Here is a 14823-nt window from a genome sequence, read left to right on the forward strand (position 1 = left end):
CCCTTCATCTCAACATGTCTCCTTCCTGATTTTCAGTATGGCGCACTAGCTCCAAGGTCAATACAACATTTACATTTCAATCTATTTACTCATCATAATGAGCAATAACTATAACTAAAATATAATTTAGCATTACTGTTTTTAACAGTGCAGTTGTGCGTGCTGATATTTGTAAAGACAGCATTCCACTTTAATGTTTACTTTTCTCTAAAAGTTATTTTCAGATTTTATATATTGCTTCAATGTTAGAAAAATCGAAATAGGACTTGGTATTAGTACTTTGTGAGAATGAAGTGTTTTAGAATTTCAAAGTGAGGTGCAGTTTATGTATTTAATATTTTCTGTACCTTGCTTAAATTTATTCATATTTGTATTACCAGTTTTTTTCATGCATGGCAGACATTTGAATATTTATAAAAATAAAAAAATAAAATTAAGTGCTTTATATCTGCCACCAACAAAATACCATACCATTTTCACACAGCCAAAATTCATACCACCAATCTGATGGCATGCCATTGTGATGTTATTGGTAGGTACTCTTAAACACTTCACATTTTAACACGTTTATAAGAATGTACAGATGTGAATAATTACTGTATGAAAGTACTCAGTAGTAGATCTTACACATGGAAGCTTGTATAATAAAAGTAACACACTTTTTGTTTTACTTTAAAGAAAATGAATGAGTCATTATATTTGCAGGTTAATCAAAGTTGGTGCGAGAGAAGGACACTGGGTTTTTCTTGCCAACTGTCACCTTTCACTGAGCTGGATGCCAAAGCTTGACAAAATTATTGAATTGCTACAAACAGGAAAGGCTCATGAAGATTTCAGGTATGAGTATTTTTCTGATGGAACATTCTGTTTATTCAGTAAAAGAATTGAATTATAAAACATAGCATTTGCAAACTGAATTTCAGGTAATTGACAATTTGTGTTATTCAAATTGTTTTGTTTGTTAATTGCAGTTTATATTTGTTATCTGTAAATCTAAAATTGGACTGTCTGTGTTCTCTCTCTCTCTCTCTCTCTCTCTTTCTCCCTCCCTCCCTCTCCCTCTCTCCCTGTCTGTCTCTCAGCCCCCCCCCCCCCTCCCCCCCTTTCCCCTCTGTTTCTCAAATTTGACTTATTCCATATCCAGTGTTCTATTAAAGTATGTAATGGATCCAAATGCACCAATAAATGATGGTGATAATAGTCATGCCTTAGAAAATAACCTTTAAATATGTGTCACAAGTTTAAATTTTAATTGTTGCAGATTATGGCTCAGTTCCAGTCCTCATCCAGATTTTCCAATCTCTATTCTTCAAGCTGGCATAAAAATGACAACAGAACCTCCAAAGGTTGGTCCCAGGCTCTAAGAACTCTGGTGGATTATTTTTTGGATAATTATATCTGTATGGTGGCAAATCAGTATCCAGATAACCAATAAGTATAGATTTTCAGATCTAAAATATCTAATCATCCAATAGCAGCATTAAAGTAAAGTATTAATAGGTTGAAATCAACATGAAGCTGCAGAAATAAAATTTCATGTTCTCAGAAGTGGGTATTTCTCCGCAACATATCGTTATGAGGGACTAAACAAATGTTGACTAGTATCACTCGCTAGTATCACTCTGTCACTTTCTTTTGTTGCCTACTGTAAGTTGCTTGTCTCTCCTTAACATTCTGACTGATTTGTTTGCCATTATCCTACTTACTCTCTATTCAGATTTTTTTTGTACAAGGTGTAAACAATTACTGTTTACAATGTGCCATGGTGGTGAAGGGGAGATCCAGATGAGCAATTACATCTAAGACACTTGTTGTCTATCAACCTGGGAAAAAGGCATGGATGCCCCATGAGACTTTTTTATCCTCATGACCTCATATGTCACCAGATGAGTTGTGCAATTAGAAATTGTGTAACTAACATTTGTGTAAATGTTACCTCATGGTTTTGTATATTTTAACAGCATAAAATTAACAATTAAATCCTTTTGTTTATCTGACTCTCTTGCCATGAGATGACTGTGCTTGTAAAGATTAAGATTAGATCCAACTGAAACATGATTAGTTTTTACCTAACATATTCAGAAGTCTTTTGCTGTCACAAACATATTTTAGATTGCTTCCTGACTTGATAGATCACAAGTGTGGCATATCAAACTGATCTCAACTTCCTCTTAAACGATTGTGGTAGATTGCAAACTGTTATCATTTACACCCCTTATAGCTTATCCCATACTTACAGCTATGGACTCTAAATTCCCAGATTCTTTTTTAAATGGTGTATATTGATGTAGGTTCTTCTTCAGTTCCTGATCCTAGCAAGAATGTCCATTTTATCAAACAAATATACAATTTTTTTGTTGAGATGTGAATAATTTAATATCTGTATTGTTGTACTCAACTTATTTCTACATATATTAGTTTTGCTTTGAAATACCTTTTGTCATTTGTTTATGCTACTGTACTTGTGAATGGGTAAATATTTATGCTTTGATGTTGAGCCATGGTCCAGATGATGTTTTTGTAGCATAATTAGTAGTTATTTCATGGTATGGTCAGTTATAAAAATGAGAAACAAGTTAATGTAAATATTTTTCAGTTGTTTAAATCCATTGTTCTTTTAGAAGAGATCAATAGGTACACTCTATGAAACTCATCGTTTGAAATTCCTAGGCATGCAAATGAACAACAATAGAAGTGGCCACAGTAAATGAGTAAATTAACCAAAAACCTTAGTTCCGTTTGTTTTGTACTAGCAATGTCTGTATTGTATTAACCTGCAAATGGGATAGTTAACATACTTAAAATACTTTCACCCTACACTATTCTCTTGAACATACTTTCACCCTACACTATTCTCTTGCATAATGTTCTTGGGCAATGCAGCTATGGTGAAAAAGTATTTACTGACCAGAAGCTTTCATTAAGAGTATTTTGTAAAGTTGATAATCAAACATCTTGTAAAAGCTTCTCTTGTGTCAATACATTTACTACGTTGTGACAGTTCACCCGCTTTATTTCTTCGTTTGTTGTCCTCAGTGTCGACGTACTGTGTTGCTACACTGGCTGAAAAATGGGGTGTGGAGGTACAACACTGACTACTTTAAATGATGTTGCTGACAGGTACACATTTGTGTTTCACAGTACTTTACTTTCACTGTTCACAACCTTCCCATATACACATTTAATATGGCCAGTGCACTATTGTTTAACTTTTGATAAGCCTTATTAATAGGCTGCTACAGTAGTTTACTATTGAACATCTACATGCAGTAAAAGCCTAACCACATAATTCACATTTCTTGAAGAATAAAAAGGTGCATATGGAAGCAGACACTGTTATTGTTTTAACACAGGGCCTAATTGTGTTACACCTATTTCACTGCTAAGTTGATGCATTGTTGTTGATCTAACCAACACAGGTTTCTCTTTAGAAACTTGGCCATGGACTGACTGCCTCAGGACCAAAAATTGGGCCCTTATATATTCTCACAATAATAGGTACTGAAACTGCATATTGTTTGAAGTTTAATTTACAGAAATTATAATTAAAACTTAACTCATTAAAGTAACTGAATACGTAAAAAAATTTGTTCTTTTTAACAGTCCCTTCTACTACAGGAGTTAGGACAAATTATTTGTTTAAATCATGAAGTTAACAAATATCATTACACAAACATTACTTCTGACAAAACTGCTAATTACTGTGGAATTAATTACGGGCTGGTTTTGCTAACTTGTTTTCAAATAGAGCCAAATAAATACTTTAAGAATACTATTAGTTGTTCCTCCAAATGTTTATAATTAGTATAGATTTTATATTTGTTTATATGTCAACAATAGAATTTGTTATAAAACAATTACTGATTTCACCCTATAACAAAAGTATTAACTAAGAATAGTCAAAATAAATTACAAAATCAATTACATACATAAAACCAAGCACAAAATTATATCTAGTATTATATTCTTTAAAACTGAGGGCCGCCAACCTTTCTCTTTTTTGAAAATGCAGAGTATACTCGTGTATGTCAATAGTACTTAGTTAAAATTTTAAAAAACGAATTTAAGGAGGCAGATGGCAAAACAAGAGGGGAAGTAAAATAATCCCAGCTTGTTTCGTCACATTACCCCCCCCCCCCCCCCCCAATTGGATTGATCAGATAGATATTGCAAATAGCTCACTGGGCAGTTCAGTGACCACAAATGACCTGACAGTGGGTTAAAAATCCACTCAAAAACAAATATTAAATATGAAATCTTATCAAAACTACAGAACATATGTTTTTTCAAGTTTATAATTATATGAACTGGCCATATTAGAATCCCCATATAAAGTATTTACGTACAGTGTATTGTACAATTGCATAAAATATCCACAAGTTATACTTTTAATAAAAATCAGGCATCTTCATCATAAGTGATGTCCTTTTTTGGGTAAACAAAGATTACATTCTAAGATACATATCACCTGATACAAGTCCTGTCTTGATTCAGATAATAAATCCTCATAGGTTGCAAGAAGTTAAATTACACTCTGCATTGCAGTTCACTGTTTAGACAGAAAATTTCACTTGATCAATGTTTAGTATTTTTCACAAGTACTTTCACAATTTTATTGAGCTTAACATACATTCTCACCAAGCTGTCTTCACCTTCAACAGGTCCAAGTGGCAGTTAGCAAGGAAATGCACTGCAATCAGTTCTCTTGGAGGTGGTTCTCCTCCACCACAGTGCATGAAAAAATTAGACAAAATATACTACTTCAGGATACTTACTTTTTCTTCTAGCTTAAGTCTAAGAAAAAATGTTACACATTAAAAATTATAGTAAATATTATATATATAGTTCTCATAACATTACAACAATTAGCACTAAAATTGACTATAGTATGAAAGGTGTTGACTACAAAAAATTTTAAAATCAAGAGCACATTACACTACAAAAGATTACTCTTAAGTCATAATTGTCTGAAACTGGTCTATACAAGGGCGATGTACTTGAGGACAATATTATGGAAATGGAAGAGGATGTAGATGAAGATGAAATGGAAGATACGATACTGCATGAAGAGTTTGACAGAGCACTGAAAGATCTGAGTCGAAACAAGGCCTCAGGAGTACACAACATTCCATTAGAACTACTGACGGCCTTGGGAGAACCAGTCCTGACAAAACTGTACCATCTGGTGAGCAAGATGTACAAGACAGGTGAAATACCCTCAGACTTCAAGAAGAATATAATAATTCCAATCCCAAAGAAAGCAGGTGTTGACAGATGTGAAAATTACCGAACTATCGGTTTAATAAGTAACAGCTGCAAAATACTGATGCGAATTCTTTACAGACGAATGGAAAAACTGGTAGAAGCCGACCTCAGGGAAGATCAGTTTGGATTCTGTAGAAATGTTGGAAAACGTGAGGCAATACTGACCCTATGACTTATCTTAGAGCAAAGATTAAGGAAAGGCAAACCTATGTTTCTAGTATTTGTAGACTTAGAGAAAGCTTTTGACAATGTTGACTGGAATACTCTCTTTCAAATTGTAAAGGTGGCAGGGGTAAGATACAGGGAACGAAAGGCTGTTTACGATTTGTACAGAAACCATATGTCAGTTATAAGAGTCAAGGGGCATGAAAGGGAAGCAGTGGTTGGGAAGGGAGTGAGACAGGTTTGTAGCCTCTCCCCAATGTTATTCAATCTTTATATTGAGCAAGCAGTAAAGGAAACAAAAGAAAAATTCGGAGTAGAAATTAAAATCCATGGAGTAGAAATAAAAACTTTGAGGTTCGCCGATGACATTGTAATTCTGTCAGAGACAGCAAAGGACTTGGAAGAGCAGTTGAACGGAATGGACAGTGTCTTGAAAGGAGGATATAAGATGAACATCAACAAAAGCAAAATGAGGATAATGGAATGTAGTCTAATTAAGTCTGGTGATGCTGAGGGAATTAGATTAGGAAATGAGACACTTAAAGTAGTAAAGGAGTTTTGCTATTTGAGGGGCAAAATAACTGATGATGGTCAAAGTAGAGAGGATATAAAATGTAGACTGGCAATGGCAAGGAAGGCTTTTCTGAAGAAGAGAAATTTGTTAACATCGAGTATAGATTTGAGTGTCAGGAAGTCATTTCTGAAGGTATTTGTATGGAGTGTAGCCATGTATCGAAGTGAAACATGGACGATAAATAGTTTGGACAAGAAGAGAATAGAAGCCTTCGAAATGTGGTGCTACAGAAGAATGCTGAAGATTAGATGGGTAGATCACATAACTAATGAGGAGGTATTGAATAGAATTGGGGAGAAGAGGAGTTTGTGGCACAACTTGACAAGAAGAAGGGGCCGGTTGGTAGGACATGTTCTGAGGTGTCAAGGGATCATAAATTTAGCATTGGAGGGCAGCGTGGAGGGCAGAAATCGTAGAGGGAGACCAAGAGATGAATACACTAAGCAGCCCCTGAAGGATGTAGATTGCAGTAAGTACTGGGAGATGAAGAAGCTTGCACAGTATAGAGTAGCATGGAGAGCTGCATCAAACCAGTCTCCGGACTGAAGACCACAACATGCTAAGCTCTCATTCTCAGATGCATGAATTGCACAATATACACAGTACCCAATGTTGCCTAGTTCACAATTAGATCATCAATAAAGTTTGTTTGTATACAGTTATCTTGTTCATTAATCATGTCTGTCAGCACATTACTTCATTTACCTTTCTTAACTTGTTAGCTAGTGGAGTGCATTCTCAAAAATTGTCCTTACTGCATAGACAGGTTCCCTAACCATTAAGACCATAACATTATTAATTATTTTATTATCTAATAAATAAACACCTGGCCTGCTTATCTACTGCAAAATTGACTTTACTGAAAAACACTCCACAGTAACAGATCCTTGTGCTAAGGCATACTTAACTCTCATTGCCGATCATACAAAATTATCACTTAGAAAACTATTATCTCACTGTATTTCATCAAATTGCTTAAGATTCTAGCCTGAAGGGCAATATACATACAAACCTTGCTTGTTCTTTCCACATCTAATAATTGAGGCAACTATGTTTGAAGTTGTAATCCCTTAATGTTAGAAAAGGCTGTACCAAGACACACTTCTATAGGTAGATAGTTATCTCCATATACTGGTTGCACTGAACACAAAACTTCTATTATACCAGAATTAATATTAAGACCTAGTATTCAAGATGATTTTTACTGCATATTGCCTCTGCTGCTGCACCAAATCACACTAATTTCACACATGAGCTAGTTACTTCAGATGTTAATTATCCTCCACATATGCTGACACCTTTCATTTTCAGTTTACCTTACCTCTTTGTTTGACAAATTCTGTAACCGTGGGACCAGTTTACTTTCTTCTATCCTCTTATGATTCTATTAATACAACACTAGAGAAACCTTTTTTAAAATATTGCTATAGTACAGTATGTTAATGTTGCTGTACCAAACCACGTGACAGTCAAAGAAAGAATGTTTCTGCTTCACTTATAAACTACAGATAGGGTAGGAGAAGAGTTTGACTACCTCAGGAAACATGAAAAATGAGACAAACAGCTACAAAATGAATCCAACACAGAATGCTGAACCCCCTACTTGCTATTTGAACAAGAAATTAGTCCCAAATATTACATCAATGCTGAGATATTGAATCAGCAAGAAATTGCCCCCCCAACACCTGTCCTGCCAATTCCAGTGTAAATAGTACCTCTTGTAGCACACTCTTTGATAGCTTACCAGTAGCACCAATAATTTTTATTCCAGACACTTGCATCACTACTATACCCTCTGTCTTCTTAATAGATTCAAAAAATGCCTATGAATTGCCATTGAAGTCACTACCAGTGTCCGGTAAACACTTAACATCTATACCTTGTACACTTGCTGTTATTAAAGGGTGCCACACTTCCTTTTTACTTACCATGTGATCTTCTTTGTACAACAAATCCTCATTAATCCTTTCCCTGGATAAACTTTCATTCTGCTTACCAAATTGATTATCAGTCACAGTCAAATGACAGATAACATGGTCCTCTTCCCCATTACCACTCTCAAACTCTAACTGTTCATTAGGCCTAACATTATCCTCCTTTATTCTTTCTTTACTTAACACATTGCCTTCATTATCAATTATAAATTGAAATACCTCATCTTTATTACTACTGGATTCAATATTGCTATCATCATTATAACTACTGTCAGAGTCAGACCCACTTTCACTTTCTCTACGCTTTAGATTTTGTACCTCTTCCATCTTTTTCTCCATTTCAGTCAATTTTGAATCTACATTTTCATTTACTTTTACTGGTTTTTCCTCTACCACTACTGCACACTTGATTTCTACCTCAGTTTCTGAATCATTTTTAATCTAATCGATTTGGTTCTCAAGTTTAACCCTGTTTACAGAACAAAATTTCCTGGCTGCCTTGACTTGATCTTTACACTGTTTTTCAGATGCCTACACCCTCCACAGCTTCTTCAGCTGTGATTAACACTTAGCCAATGTAGTCGTCGTCTACGTCATGTGGATGTAACGGGAACACAGTGTCCATCCTCGTAGTTGCCTTACGCCCATGCACCAAGAAAAATGGCATAAATCCTGTGGTGTCTTGTTTGGTGGTGTTGTAGGCAGTTCATACCAGTTGTTCTGCACAACATGGACAAACATTGATAGCATGTCAGCCAAAGTCTTACTAAGGCGTTCAGTAAGCCCACTAGTTTGTGGATGGCAGGCAACCATCATGTGATGAGTAATGTTGCACCGACGGTTTATCACTGTCACAAGATTTGATTGAAAAACTTTCTCTCGATCCATAATTAACGACCTTGTGGCAACATGTTTTAATACAATGTCTTCCACGATGCATTTGGCTACCTCGAATGCTTTGGCTGTTTTCACAGCTTTCGTAATGGCATAGCGTGTCAGATAATCAGTGCAAAGAATAATCCATCTATTACCACTAGCAGACATTGGAAATCGTCCAAGGAGGTCAATCCCAATTCAATGGAAAGGCGTTTTGGCTGATGGAACTGGTATGAGTTGGCCAGGTGGTTTCTGAGGAACTGCTTTCTCCTGTGGCACTCTCAATAGTGCGACGCATAGTGACAGACACTCCTAAATAAATCCGGCCAAAAAAATCTCTTACAGATTCTATCGTATATCTTAATAAATCCTAAATGTCCAGCCTCAGATGTATCATGGAATTTCTGTAGAAAATCTAAGTGCATGTGTTTAGGTATCACTGGTAGCCACCTCTTTCCAACGGATCAAAGTTTTTCTTGCAAAGTAATCCATTAACTACGTTAAATTGTCCTTTCACATCCTCTGACTGATTTAAGGCAAGCATAATATGAGATATCTTGGCATCCTTCTTCTGTTCAGCAGAGACCCTGGAGTGCAGTGAGACAGTCACTATCTTCATAAGAGTCTTGATGGTCTTGCACAGGGTATCTTGAGAGACGGTCGGCATCTTGGTATTTTCTTCCACTTTTGTATACTATGGTAATGTCATACTCTTGAAGATGTAGTGTCCATGTGGCGAGTCATTCTGTTGGATCTGTAAGACCTGTCAACCAATGATGGTCTGTAACAACTGTAAATGGACTTCCATAGAGATACTGTTGAAATTTGCACATGGCCCAGATCACAACAAGACATTCTCTTCCTGTAGTTGAGTAGTTTCTCTTGGCTTTTGTAAGTGTTCTAGAAGCATAGGCTATAACCTTCTCTTTTCCATCTGAAATTTGCACCAGAACAGCACCGATCCCATACCAACTGGCATCTGTGTGTAGTTCTGCAGGTGCTCTCTCATAATAGAGACCAAGTACAGGGTCATTCGTCAGAGCTTTTCGCAGCACATTGAAAGAACCTCGTTGAGCACCACCCCAGATAAATTTAGCACCAGCTTTTAACAACTCTTGTAGTGGCCTGGCTTTGATACAAAAGTCGTTGATAAAACAATGGTAATAAGAACAAAATCCGAGGAAGCTTCTCACATCTCTAGTACTTTAAGGAATAGGAAATTCCGTTATAGATCTCACCTTTTATTGGTCTGGCCGCTCACCTTCATTTGACACAAGGTGTCCAAGTATTTTGATTTCTTTTGCTCCGAAGAGACACTTTCTTGGATTAAGTTTCAGTCCACCTTGTTGGAGACACTTAAGAACAGCCCTCACTCTTTTTACGTGTTCATCAAATGTCTCTGAGAACACTATAATGTCATCTAAATAACAAAGACACATTGTCCACTTTAGGTGACTTAGATTGATTATCCATCATCTGTTCAAAAGTTAATGGTGCATTACACAAACCAAACACCATTACCTTAAACTCATACAGGCCCTCAGGGGTGATGAATGCAGTTTTCTCACGATCAGCCTCATCTACTTTGATTTGCCAGTACCCCGAGTACATGTCCATGGTTGAGAAAAACATAGCCCCCTTCAGATAATTTAGTGTATCATCAATTCGTGGAAGGTGGTAAACGTAATTTTTAGTTATCTTATTAAGCTTCCTGTAATCAACACAACAGCACCAACTGCCATCCTTCTTCCTGACGAGAACCATTGGTGATGACCATGGGCTCTGCAAAGGCTGAATGATGTCATTCTTCATCATTGTCTCTACCTTGGCACAAATTATTTGACGTTAAATTGGTGACACATGGTATGCTCTCTAGCTTGTTGGTTGATGGTCTCCAGTGCTAATCCGGTGCTTCACTGTCGCTTTGTCTAATTTCCTCTTCACCTGTGGATTAAAGCATTCAGAGCACTCTTGAAGTACGGAAAGTAGCTTCTTCTATTGTTCCTTAGTGAAGTCTGGTGATAGTCAAGCTAGAAGATCTTGTCTCATAGTGGTAGTGCCAATTTCACCCACAGATTCGGCATGGGAGGTTTCTATGATGCTTAGCTGTTCGGCAATTAATGGCTCAGTGTTTGCTACGCACATGCGTCTTGAAGGATCTGCAGTTTTCGGTGACAGTTAACTGTCCACAATTCACCGAATCTGTTCTTAAATGAGACGACAGAGGCAGGGATGACCAAGTTATTCTTCAGTGGTGTGCTTCTCTTGTATTCCACTACAAGATCCATGGGTTGATGCATGGCATGACACATGAAAGTTACCTTTCTAGAACTGACTGCAGGAATGAACACTTCATCCAGCACACATAGACTCCACACACTTGGGTGTGCATCTTCTGTCCACAGCATCTCGTCTCATCTAGCAGAATCTTCAAGCGACCACAATCTATAATTGCCTGAGAAGCTTTCATAAAGTCACATCCAAGAATGATGTCATGACTACATCTTGTAAGACAATGAATGCTAAGGGCTGTGTATGGCCACTTATGCCCATACGAATGACACATCTTCCTGTAGGTTTTACTTATTTCCCATTAGCCACTTTCAGCAGATATGTTTTGTTGTCGACAAATGTGGTTTTCTGCAACTGGCAATGGTACTTCTCCGAAATGAATGAATATGATGCTCCAGAGTCCACATGAGAGCTTGGGCTTGTCAGCCATCCATGAGGATATTGACCTAGTTTCCTGTCATTTTCGTAGTGATCAGCAGCGGAGGATTTTTCTCTTTCGTGGCCTCACCTCCAAGGAAGGTCACACCCTTTAGTTTTCCAGGTTGTGGCGGCTAGGTGATCAGCTGGAGCTCCTAAATGGTGATGGAGACCTTGATCGGCATGTTGGGGAGTGTGCTCTTCAGCAGCTAGCTTGCAGCGATGGTAACCTACGTCGTCCTGCACCCACATCTTCTTGTTCATCTTCGTCGTCCTAGAGTTGGCGTTGGCTAAGATCGGTCAGCTGTCTTCTGGCACGGGCATCATCAAATATCAACCGCATTCTCGACAATAGCACACCATATGTCCCAGTTGTCCACAGTGGAAACATACTGGTTGGTTTCCTGGATCTTCCAGACATTAGTCTTACCTGATGCCCAAACAGGTTCCTCATGCGGCATTGTAGGAACGTGACGCCACCTGGGTGTTGACTTTTCCACCATTTCAAAGGGAAATGAAGGACAAGAGAGTGGATTCAATATCTGTTCCACTTCCTCCTTTATGACCTCTTGAAGCATCTTGGTTTTCTGTGCACTGTGCAATCCAAGTGCCTTCTAGACTTCCTCTCTCACTATCTGACGAAGAACACTTGTGAAATCAGTTGCTTCCTCCATCACAGACATCGATACAATGTTAAGTCTATCTTCAGCCTTCCACTTATGTCATTGTGTGTCGCTGAAACACTTGCGCAGTTCGCGTGGAATACTTCCCAGCTTGTGAACTTCTCCTCGTTGTTCTCATAGCATTGCTTGGTAGTGCCTGCCAAATAGAAAAATACGTTAGCCAAACACACAGTGTCATCCCATGTATTAAATTTGGCTATACGCTCATATACCTTCAGCCACTTGTTTGGATCTTGGCCATCATCACCAGAGAACCTGGAAGGATGTCTCATGTGTTGGTACGTAGTTGCTGTCATCGTAGCGCTGTCGTCTTCTGCTGTCTCTGATAGATTGTGATTTGGTGAATATGGCTCAAACTTGAGTTCTCACCACATAAACAGCGGCTCTGTCGTGGCCTGATGGGAGCCACTGTGTCATTGATAATGTGCGCTATCACAAGATCCAATACCCAGTGTCTCTTCCAGAATAATGTCACGTAGAAGGCAGTGTAATTAGATGAATGATAAACAACAACTTCAGTTAACGAAGGTTTATTCAGCTCTTGCACATTCAAGAGTGCGGAGCGAACTGCCTCTGGCCAGAACACATACAGTTATAGACAGTTACAGAACATTTCAGTACAGTGATTATTGACATTTGTGGATACTTATTGAATGTACTCGAAGTGAATATAGAAATTAAAATTTTACAGTTCAGATGAGTTTTGAACGCACGACCATCCATGCAACAGTCTAGTATCATAACCACCACACCACGGTGACTGTGCTACTCAGCTTCTTCTGCGACAATATTTTGCAGGTGAACATCCACATACTGCTACAATAGTTTACTTTTGAACATTTATGAGCAGTAAAAGCCTAACCACATAGTTCACATTTCTTGAAGAATAAAAAAGTACGTATTGAAACAGACACTGTCATTGTTTTAACACATGGCCTAATTGCGTAACATTTATTTAACAGTTGCATTGAAATTAACAAATATCATTACACAAACAATACTTTTGACTAAACTCTTAATTATTTTGGAATTAACTAAGGGCGGGTTTTGTTAACTTGTTTTTGAATAGAGCCAAATAAATACTTTAAGAACACTGTTAGTTGTTCCTCCAAATGTTTATAATTAGTACAGAATTTATATTTGTTTATATGTCAATAATAGAATTTAGGTTATGAAACAATTACTGATTTCGCCCTGTAACAAAAGTATTAACTAGGAATAGTCAAAATAAATTACAAAATCAATTACATACATAAAACTAAGCACAAAATTAGATCTGGTGTTATATTCTTTAAAACTGAGAGCCACCCTTTCTCTTTTATGAAAATGCAGATTATACTCACGTATGTCAATAGTAATTCATTAAAAAAAAAATAATAATAATAATAATAATAATAAAAAATTAATTTAAGGAGGCAGATGTCAAAACTAGTGGGGAAATAAAAATATCCCAGCTTGCTTCGTCACAGTGTGATGTTATTTGTACTGAATAATATACATCTACACCTACACACTGCAAACCACCACAAGGTACATGACAGAAGGTGTGTCCCATTGTAACGTTTTTTTAGGTTTTCTTCCTGTTCCATTCACATGTGGAGTGCAGGAAGAAAGATTGTCTGAATGGCCCTGTGCATGCAGTAACTATTCTAATCTTATCCTCACAATCCCCATGTGAGCGATATGTAGGGGTTGTAGTATATTCCTAGATTAATCATTTAAAGCTGGTTCTTGAAACTTTGTTAATAGACTTTCTCAGTATAGTTTACATCTATCTTCAAGAGTCTTTCAGTTCAGTTCCTTTAGTAGCTCTGTAACACTCTCCCATGGATTAAACAAACCTGTGACCATTCGTGCTGCCCTTCACTATATACGTTCAATATCCACAGTTAGTCCTATCTGGTACAGGTCCCACACATTTGAGCAATATTCTACAACCAGTTGCTTGAGTGATTTGTAAGCAATCTCCTTTGTAGAGAGATTGCACTTCCCCACTGTTCTATAGCTTAACTGATGTCTTCCACCCACGACTGAACCTTTGTGATCATTCCATTTCATATCTCTACAAACTGTTACATCCAGGTATTTGTATGAGTGTCCGATTCCAACAGTAACTCATCGATATTATAGTCATAGGATACTACGTGTTTTTGTTTTGTGAGGTGCAGAATTTTATATTTCTGAACATTTAAAGCAAGTTGCCAATCTCTGCACCACTTTGAAATATTAGGAAGATTTGACCGAATATTTATGCAGCTTCTTTCAAACAGTACTTCATTATAGCTTCTTTCAGATAGTATTTCATTATAGATAACTGCATCATCTGCAAAAGCCCAATTTTACTATTAATATTTTTCTTCAAGATCATTAATATACAACAAGAACAGTAAGGGTCCCAACACACTTCCCTGGGGCACACGTGAAGTTACTTCTAGATCGGAAGATGACTCTCCATCCAGGACAACATGCTGCATCCTCCCTACCAAAAGGTCCTCAATCCAGTCACAAATTTCACCTGATACCCCATATGATCATACTTTTGACGATAAGTGTAGGTGAGGTACTGAGTCGAATGCTTTCAGAAATCAAGAAATAGAGCATCTACCTGATTGTCTTG

General features: G+C 37.3%; 1 protein-coding gene across 1 annotated transcript in view; it reads left to right on the top strand.

Annotated features, from left to right (window-relative positions):
* The window catches only part of LOC124802831 (dynein axonemal heavy chain 2), a 1031222-nt gene that overhangs the window by 961488 nt on the left and 54911 nt on the right, over window positions 1–14823 (top strand). The window contains 2 exon segments of the mRNA XM_047263843.1: window positions 706–837; window positions 1262–1346. Coding sequence (XP_047119799.1) covers window positions 706–837; window positions 1262–1346 — 217 coding nt within the window.

The sequence above is a fragment of the Schistocerca piceifrons genome, chromosome 6 (genome assembly GCF_021461385.2).
Source record: "Schistocerca piceifrons isolate TAMUIC-IGC-003096 chromosome 6, iqSchPice1.1, whole genome shotgun sequence".
In the NCBI taxonomy this organism is placed as follows: Eukaryota; Metazoa; Arthropoda; class Insecta; order Orthoptera; family Acrididae; genus Schistocerca; species Schistocerca piceifrons.